This window comes from Thunnus maccoyii, chromosome 1 (genome assembly GCF_910596095.1).
Source record: "Thunnus maccoyii chromosome 1, fThuMac1.1, whole genome shotgun sequence".
NCBI lineage: Eukaryota > Metazoa > Chordata > Actinopteri > Scombriformes > Scombridae > Thunnus > Thunnus maccoyii.
In genome coordinates, this window is record NC_056533.1 from 1644071 (window position 1) to 1653503 (window position 9433).

Consider the following 9433-nt stretch of genomic DNA (forward strand, 5'->3'; position numbering starts at 1 on the left):
TTTCATCTACCGGCTACCTTGATAGGTAAGCCAAGAAGTTAATTTTGGACCCTGCAACATCTGGTGATAATTCAGTTACACAGAGATTAAAACAAACCAATCTATGCTCTCTAATTCCACTCAGAAAGACACATCTGTCCAGCAGGGAAACAAGAGTTTAAAGCAACGTATACTACAGTTGAATCCTCATACTCATACATAGTGTCTACATGCTAACCCTAATCATTATACAGCATTACTAGTTTATTACCATCTATACACCAGTACTGTCTAGTCCTGAAGCTTCTAATGTGCAGGTTTGTTGACACTGTGTTGGATGCTGATTCAACTGTATTGTCATTTTCTAGTGTGGACAGTGTGGTGGTGTTGAATTATATGGCGGACAGAATTCCCTGTATAATGACAAGTGATGCAGCCAAAGCAACGTGATTTGGATCAAGTCGGGAGAACATGAGTATGTTGTTTTACAGGCAGGTTATAGAGCTGCATGGTCTGTATTAGCTACGAGCGTCTTGAATGAGGCTGTGAACAGGACGGTACTACTTGACTTTGATGGAAGACACTCTCAGGGTGGTCTCTCATCCTCCTCGTGTTTACTGAAGCACACCTGGTCTCAGCAGCATACAAGGCTGCATTTACAACCCACGTCCCATGGCCAATGATCATCAAGCAAAGTTATACTAATGTTATAAATATGCACCACTAACATATGAGACCCAACTTGTGATCATTTGATATCTCTGATTTGGCATCTCTGGCATTAACTATGCATGAGAATGACCTTGTAGGTTACTCTCCATCCTGTACAGTGTGGACAGTTTACAACTTTCTATATTTGGCTCTTTAAGTCTTATGAGTGGTTGAGTTCTTGGTGTAAAAACAATGTGAAACCATCTTACCTCATAGGACCAGACACACTGGACCCCCGCAAACCTCCTGACACACCGGCCCACCTCCACGTCCTCGTGGGTGGTGTACATCTCCTGTAGACACTCTCGGATGTGAGGCACCATTCTCTTGAGGACCTCACGGCTCATGATGACCCCTGGCCCCCCCATGCAGAAGTTCTCCCCAGGCTCCAAGGCCAGCTTCCCCAGCTCGTCCCGGGCCCCCATGCCTGTTTGGCCCAGGAAGATGGCCTCACTGCTGTTAAGGCTGCGCAGGAAGCTCTCCAGCTTCCCACTCTTGATGTAGACGTCGTCATCGGCCCTCATGAACCACTCGTACTTGTCCAGGTAGTGGTCGTGCATGTATTTGAGCATCATGAAGGACTTCTTCTGGGGTGGGTACGAGTCATCCACATTCCTCAGAGCCACTATGGGAATGGGTATGGAGGTGTCAGAGCCTTCGCTGGAGAAGAACTCCACATGACCTGGAATTGTCTGTGCCCATGTCCTGTACACACACACACACACACACACACACACACACACACACAAATGAGTAGATATCAAACACATGGGATTATCTGTAACATGTACTAAAATGTAATAGCAGGAAACACATGCTAAATAGTAAAAGCCCCAAAACAAAGATGACAGCGGACATGGTTCTGTACAAACTACACTCCACTGGTTCTTCCCAGCACTGTGTGCATATTAAACCTTCATCTCTTCATAGGCCAATGATTGAGAGCTTGTGTACACACGTAAAGAAAGCAGCACGTCAGCAGCGGTTGCATTCCTCCATCAGTGTCACACTGGATACATTCAGTCACTGTGCTGCTGTCGGATTCTAACGCACTCACAGACCAATACACAGTTACTGTAGGTACGCACAGGAGTCAGAAGATTGACTTGAAGCTAAAGCTGGGCAAGATGAATTTGATTCATTTGAAGTTTGGTTTTTTTGCACGATGTGTAAAACGTCTACATGGTGAAAATCAGGTTGCACAACATAACATCATACACAAGAAGGTGATTTCCAGTCTATTGATTCCCTCTGGCCAGTTGATTCTTGCTATATCACGTCATGATACTTTGTACACTCATCTGCTGATGAGATATTATCTTGAGTAATAAGAGGTGAGTGCAGACCTTTCTGCTCTCAATGTGCTGAAACTGATTCAAGTCCACAGCTCTATGGAACAACCTGTATTTTTTTTTTAAAGTGCATAATGATGACAGTCTTGTAGGTGGTGCAGGTTTATTATTCTTGCTCAACTGTCTTCCACACAAAGAGCTAAAAAAAATATGATGCTTCAATTGTGTTTTAGTCTTAAAATCGCACCCAAGCATTAAAAAAAATAAATAAGTAGAGATTTTATTTTTCAGCCATATCTCCCAGCCCTGCCTGAAGCATAGAACCATGCTGTATCGATTAAAGGCAGTTTAAACTATGTTCAGATCCTGCATGCATATTTGTCAGTTCATAAAGTCTGGAGGTCCACAAGGACCCTTGCAGAAGCTACAAGTATAATTTTGGCTTAAAATGTAAACGCATGGGTTTCGTCAGACTCACTTGAGATGGACAACAGAAAAACTACAAAAATGCAGCTGAAACACACATGCACAGGCAAGGGTAAGGGCGTGTTAATGCAAAGCAAAATCTTCCATTTGTAGAATATTATTTTTCTTTTCCCTTAGTCATCCATAGTCCTCAATACACCACAGGAAATGATGGACAACAGCCACACACAACTTCTCTCCATGCATTGCGCAACGCAACATACATCTATGGCTCCTCAAAATCCATGAAATCCAAGTTTGTGTAACGGCCTATGGGTCTGACTCACCGGGCTGAACTTGGAGCCACTGAAAACCCTTGATCAAACTCGTTTTACCACAGAGGAGGCTCACAGTGTAGTCAGACATGTCGAAATGTTTGCGAGATAAAAAGAAGTCTCTGATGTGGGCTTTCTATCAGATCTTACTGACTTTCTTCACTACATCTGCATCAGGACAAAAAAAATGTTGTGCATGAGTCAGCAAAAGCTGACAGGAGAACATCTGCTGACACATGTGTCATATGTGTCATACGTGACTGCACTGTCAGATATGGTGATTTTTGAGGTCCTATATGATAAGTGGTCCCAATTGGACCGTTAAACTACAATAAGAAGCTGCAGCAGGGTGGGAAAATTCTGATTACTTTGAATGAGTCAGGCTTTTCTAAGTAGGGTTGTAAATTAGAGTTTAGAGTCTGGGTTCAAAAATGGTGAAGTTGTGCTTGAACACGTTCACACGACTGAAATTGATTTGTGACGGTTCTTCTACTGAACTACCATCAAAAGCAAAAGAATCTTTAATGTAAGAAAAACTGAGAGGATTGGTCACCTGAGAAGTAAACCTGAGATTTATCTTAGTACTTCTTTATATTTTTCCACTATAACTGAATGCACATTGGTCATTGAACATTCCAGAAAATGCCTTTCATTCATTGCATTCACAGTTACTAGAAGTATGTCTTTCCTCTGTGAGGCATGCAGAGACAGTGCTGTTTGTCTATAAAATGTCCTTTTAGCCTACATGCTAATTTCATTAAAACCAAAAAATACATATATATATTTGGGACTAGGGATGGGAATTATTAACACCAGTGCCCTTATTGATTCTGCTTATCAGTCCCATTCTTTATCGATTGCTGATCAATTTTATGTGTGGGAAAAAAAGGAGGCCTACACAGGGTTTCCGTGTCAACGCAACAGCCTCTCTGCTGCACTGCTAGCTCCAGGGAAAGCCATCGCTGTCCAAGGCGCTGAATGGACGCAGGGTTTTTGGGGATTATTTTCTTCTTATTTTCTGTTCTCTTTTCTTTTTTCTCACCTCAGAGTTAGTTTAGGCTGTTTAATGCTGCAGTGTGTGTTGGCCAGTGGTCTCATTTGTTACTGCTGATCTCTGCTCTGCTCTGCTAACATTAGTCTCTGAGTGACGGCATAGAAACTTCACGTTCATCTTGCAAAGGTAATTATTTACTCATTAAATCAAAAAATTGTTTGCAACCGCTGCCTTTTTTGAAGATGAATTACAAGATAGCCAAAGATAACTCTAGCATGTGTGCTGTAGACAGACTGGAGGCTGAGCTGCTGAGTTCCGCCTTTTTCATTCCGTCAACATCACATGGCTGGGCATCAATAATAGGAACTGATAAACTCGGAGGTATACGATTCTGATGGATTGGACAATATGGAGCTGGTTCTCAATCATCTCATCCCTTTTTGGCACTTAGTGAAGACACTCTAGTTGTGCCAGAGTAGTACATCATACTGAAATTCCCAAAACTAAAGTAGCCAGAATTCATCCTGAGGTGGCTCCGACTTGTGGCTAATGTAGATGTGCCCCGGTCTCAATTTATGTGTTCTGAAAAACCCTTCTATCAAGGAATTTTAGAAATCAGTCTTCCAAACACTGTCTGAAATTTTACAATATCCCATTGAGCCAAACCTACTGACTGCAATCAACTGACGTCTCTGAGTAATCAATCTTACTGACGGTTATCATCATTTTTGTCTTATTAGTTCATTATTATCTCCTTTTTATTTTGTATTTTGGGTATTTATGTATTCATTTACTTATATATGTTTCCTCAGTTTAAATATTATTTTCTGGTGTAATACTGCACTTTATCACTATTATCTAATTTTCATGAAACCCTCTTGGTCTTCTTGGTTGGTCACAAGGTGTGGGTATGAGTAAAGCCTGTATTTGTTTTGTTAGTCATTGATATTCAATAATAAGAACTTTTTTAAGAAAGCCACAGAGAAATACACATTCATTAAAAAAAAGTGATGGGCATTTGAATTTCGTGGAATTAAAAATGAGTATTTCACTTTCATAAAGTGTACACACTGCAGCCTGATCCTCATTGAAACTCACACTGAATTCACATTGAACTTTGAAACTCATTGAAACAATCTGCTGCACCAATATCAATGGAAAAGTTGGCATCAGAGCCTTGGAGGAAGGTTTAGGCCTACATCCAATTCTGTAGAGCCCTTAAAGGATTCCTCTGATGTGAGAATTAGTCTCATTTTCTGACACCGGCATCTGTGTGTAATTAAATTTAAGTTCTTTTTCTTCTGCTTTGGCATGCTGTCTTGGTAGAGCTAGCAGACCCATTATAACACTTTATGTTCACTGGAACAGATCTGACACAAGTTGCCCTGCTTAAGTCTTAAACCCCACTGAGCTGCCAGTGGGTCAGTCAGTACCTACTCATACTGTGCAGCCAAACAAACACCGTTCAAACCCATAGAGCTGTATTTGAAATTCCAGTGGAGATCCCAAAGTAGAACTGAAACAATCAGTCAATTAATAAAGTCATTCAAGAGAAAATTAAACTATAATATATATATATAGATATAAATATAGATATATTTGGGTTCTGGACAGTTGGTCAAACGATACAAAACATTTGAAGGTGTCAACTTTGCATGTCTCTATTTTCTGCCATTTTTATAGCTAAAATCTTAATCAATGAAATGGAAAAATGATCAACAGACTGTGCAAATGAAAGTGTAAACGGCTGTTAGTTGAAACCCTATCCTAAAGTTTCCAAAGATGCTAAATATGTCAGACGTGTCTAAATTAATGCAGGAGATAAGTGAATATTTCACTCAGTGCAAACACACAAGTGATGTATAATATTTCTGATACAGAACATAAATCACTGGGCTGTTCTAGTAAATTCAGCACATACAGTGCGACATATCAAACAGCACCTAATTCGGAACATGTGTGTAATGTAGGTTGGGTGGTAACAGTCACTGTGGACCAATGGTAAAGGACGAAAATGGGTAGAAATAACTGCGACTAGCTAGCAACCTATTAAATGATACTACACAAAAGCCTTTATCGGTCCATGTCCTTCCAGGTAAGCTTCTCAACAGGGCCACACTGCAGTGTTACAGTTTTAAATTGAGATTGAAGAACCGCTATCTTCCATATAAGAGAGAAGCTGAATGGATGCTTTATGGAAACAGCAGAATTCTTCTCTAACACATCACATACCTGTGCGCCGCCACAGCTCGGCTGTTCAGGTACTTCTGGGCAGTCATGACACCAACAAACAGGAAATGATTGGACCTGGAGCCAGGTTTCTCGGTCGCCGGTAAACCGTTATCTTGCGGTGGCCATAATACTCCGCCGTATTCCTTTCTGAGAGCCCCGTTCAATCCACAACCGGCAGGGTTTGCTTTTCGTTTTTGTCCAGCCTTCTTCAACTCCGTCGCTTTGGGTAAAATGAGTCTGGAAGCCAGAGTGAACCCGACTACCAGTCCAAGCAGAACACTAAACCATGCTCTTCGGCTTCGACCTGCCATTCCCCAAAACTTCACCAGCTCGCCGTGTATCCTCACTGTATCCTAAGCAGCGTCTCTTTGAAAAAGCTAAAAACAGATACACTAAAAACAGGCGGTTAAACAAAAAATAAAATTATAATAAAAACAAAAACCAGGCCGGTAGAGCTCGTGTGTCTCCAGAAAACCGGGCTCACACACACTCTCTCATGGTAGAAAAACCCTTTTCTTCCAGTTGCCTACGTAGCATCACAGCAGTCTCCTTGAAGCCGCCACCTGAACCGTCTCTGCCGCTACCGCCTCGGATCATCAAGCTGTCCGTCGCTTTCGACCGACCATTGGCAAACATCAACGCCGACCAACAAATACAGCAGCTTTTTTCTTTGCCTTGAATAGCGGCTCCATTCTCGCCATTATCTCGCCATTGGAGGAATGTCGGACTGTCGAGATCGTCGATTGCGAAGGGTTTAACAGTGGTTTGACCCAACGGACTTTCCGTACAAGTGCTCTGACTGGATGAATCCCTTCGAGTCATTCGACCTATCGATGCTGCATTCCATTCACATGGGAAAATCCCCCTGCACAGGACCACTGTGCCAGTTTTCTTAAAATTTGGTTTGCTCTGTGGGTTTTTTAAATAACAATAATACTAAAGTAACGATAATTATTTCCACTAATATTTATTAGTATGTGTATAGTAATATACACATACTAATGTGTACTATTAATATGACACATTTATTATGGTTTTCCACTGCTTTACCAAGTAATAGCCCTACACTAACCTAGACGGCAGAAATTAAAATAAAATTCAGACCTGTGGAAAAACTGCAAAAACAACATTAGAAACAAGCCCTGTGAAACAGCTAAGAAATGCAATGTAAAAATGTAGAAATAAAATAAAATGGAAACACGTGGAATATATGTTCTTTTTCATATGAGGAATACAAGCAATTGTTGATGTAGTTATTTCAACGTTTGTGCTACATGACGGAAAACCTCAGAAGCAGTAGACTATTTAAAAATCTATTCTGTTATAGTAAAATAATACACATAAGATTATGAACTTCTATTTTAAAAAATAGTAAACCTTCCAAAAATAGGCAATGGGTCTGTAACTGTAACTACATCTATGCAACTTCAGAACAAACACTACACTTAAAACTAAGCCGGCTAAACTGAGAGTGAAGTAAAAGTTTTATAAAAGAAAGAATACAAATTATTTTAAAGAGGTGTCACGCCATGCCCTCAAACGCAGCATGTCTCTCAACCAGCTCTCTGGTCTCGAGCTCCCCCGCGTGCTTGTAGTCCTCTACAGCAACCCGTCGCTGAATGTTATAGACATACAAATCTTTCAAATCCATCGAATTACCTCACTAAAAAATTGTCACCAGACTGTGTTTCTGAATTGCTGAAATGTACAGTGTAGGGAAGACCGGAGTTGGTACACGCCTATTTTCTGGTCCTTTGAAGGTCACAGAAACAAAAATGTAACATCGTAATGCTTGATTTCTTCGCCTACACTCATCTACTATGTTAAAACATCTGAAAGTCGCTCACTTTTTTGGTGAAGGAAACATTTCAGTGTTATAGTATTGAAAGTAAAAAAGTGGTCTGTGGACTAAATGTATCCCATAACTGTGTTAAACAGAGATATTAGATATTGTGTTACTTCTAGTTAATAGATAATAGTTAATAGTGTGTGTGTGTGTGTGTGTGTGTGTGTGTGTGTGTTGGGGGGTGGGGAGTGAGTAAGAATCAAAATTTTCATGGTATTTTTATCATTACATGTTGCTATTTCTGTAACGTTCCCACCCAGTTAGGCCAGAATGAAATGAAAATGGAATCACATTTCATAACCTTAAATTATATTTGTTAATAAAGGCTAATCAAATTTCATATTTGCTAGCTTGATCACAATCGCTACCAGTTGCACACACAGCATTAATAGTGTGTGTGTTTGTTTTATATACAGTATGCACACACACACTACTAAAGTTAGTAACTTAGCAACTGGTCATAAACTAGTTTAGCTAGCTAGTGATTTTGATCACATTTTCCTTTATTCAAATTTTTTGAGATTTTGAAATTTGAAAATGTAGTTGTTCTAAATATGATTTTTGTATTTAGAAACATTTTTAAACTTTACAAATGTTCTTGTTGGTGTGACAATAGTGCAAACATTTGTAAGGATGTCTGAAAGGGGAAGACCACAGCTATTGCTTGCAGCAATGTGGCAAGTGAAACTACAGAATAAAAGTATACGCGGTACTGCTATATATAGATTTTGATATTCCCTTTCAGACAAATTGACCCCTGACCAAATTGAGAGTAACAAGCACCTCTCTGCTGGTTACAAAATAAACAGACGACTGTTCTCAATGGAGATGGAAAGGGAGTTGGTCAAATACTTAAAAAGTCAGGGAATATTTATTATGGCCTGTCTCCGGCAGAAGTCAGAAAGCTGACTTACCAGCTTGCCATCGCCCACAGTCACCACAGTCCACAGACCAAATAGACTTGTTGCCAAGTGGGGCTCGAAATAAATCAGGCCCCTCACATCTGTGGAGCAAGGGACAGTCATGATCCTTGCATGTGCAGTTTCTGCGACAGGGAACAGCATTCCACCATATTTCCCATTCCCTAGGGTGCACTTCAGGGACCATTTCATAATAAACCCTGTTGGCTGTAAGGGGAGGGGCGAACCCATCAGGCTGGATGAAGGAGGAACGCTTCCTTGAATTTCTGAAACCCTCTGTGGCATCCACAAAGTGTTCAATGAAGACCTCCTTCTCCATGAGTCGCATCTGTCAGTCAGTGGCCTTAATTATGCCAAGAAGAATCGCTTCGTGGTGCTGTCCATCCCCCCACACTGCTCCCATCAGCTGCAGCCACTTGACTGCACCGTGTATGGGCCTCTGAAGAGGCACATAAATACAGCATGCAATGGATTGATACTGACAAAGTCGGGCAAAACCATGTCCATCTATGATGTGCCTGGGATTGTTGCCACAGCATGTCCAGCAGCTGCAACCCAGGAAAACATTGAGGCACGGTTCAGAGCAAAGGGGGTGTTCCCTTTTAACAGGACATCTTTTCTGACAAGGATTTCACCCCATCCTACGTTACAGACCAGGCAAACCCAACCCTTGTGCTGCAGGCTCACATGGACAATTGTGTGACACCGCTCCACCCAAA

At 41.0% G+C, this 9433-nt stretch overlaps 1 protein-coding gene across 1 annotated transcript in view; it reads right to left on the minus strand.

Annotated features, from left to right (window-relative positions):
- chsy1 (chondroitin sulfate synthase 1) overlaps positions 1-6915 on the minus strand; it is a 75606-nt gene extending 68691 nt beyond the window's left edge. The window contains exons 1-2 of the mRNA XM_042398794.1: positions 5949-6915; positions 900-1395 (exon numbers count right to left, since the gene is read on the minus strand). Coding sequence (XP_042254728.1) covers positions 900-1395; positions 5949-6259 — 807 coding nt within the window. The 5' untranslated portion in view covers positions 6260-6915. The remainder of the gene's footprint in view (positions 1-899; positions 1396-5948) is intronic.
- Positions 6916-9433: the final 2518 nt, after the last annotated feature.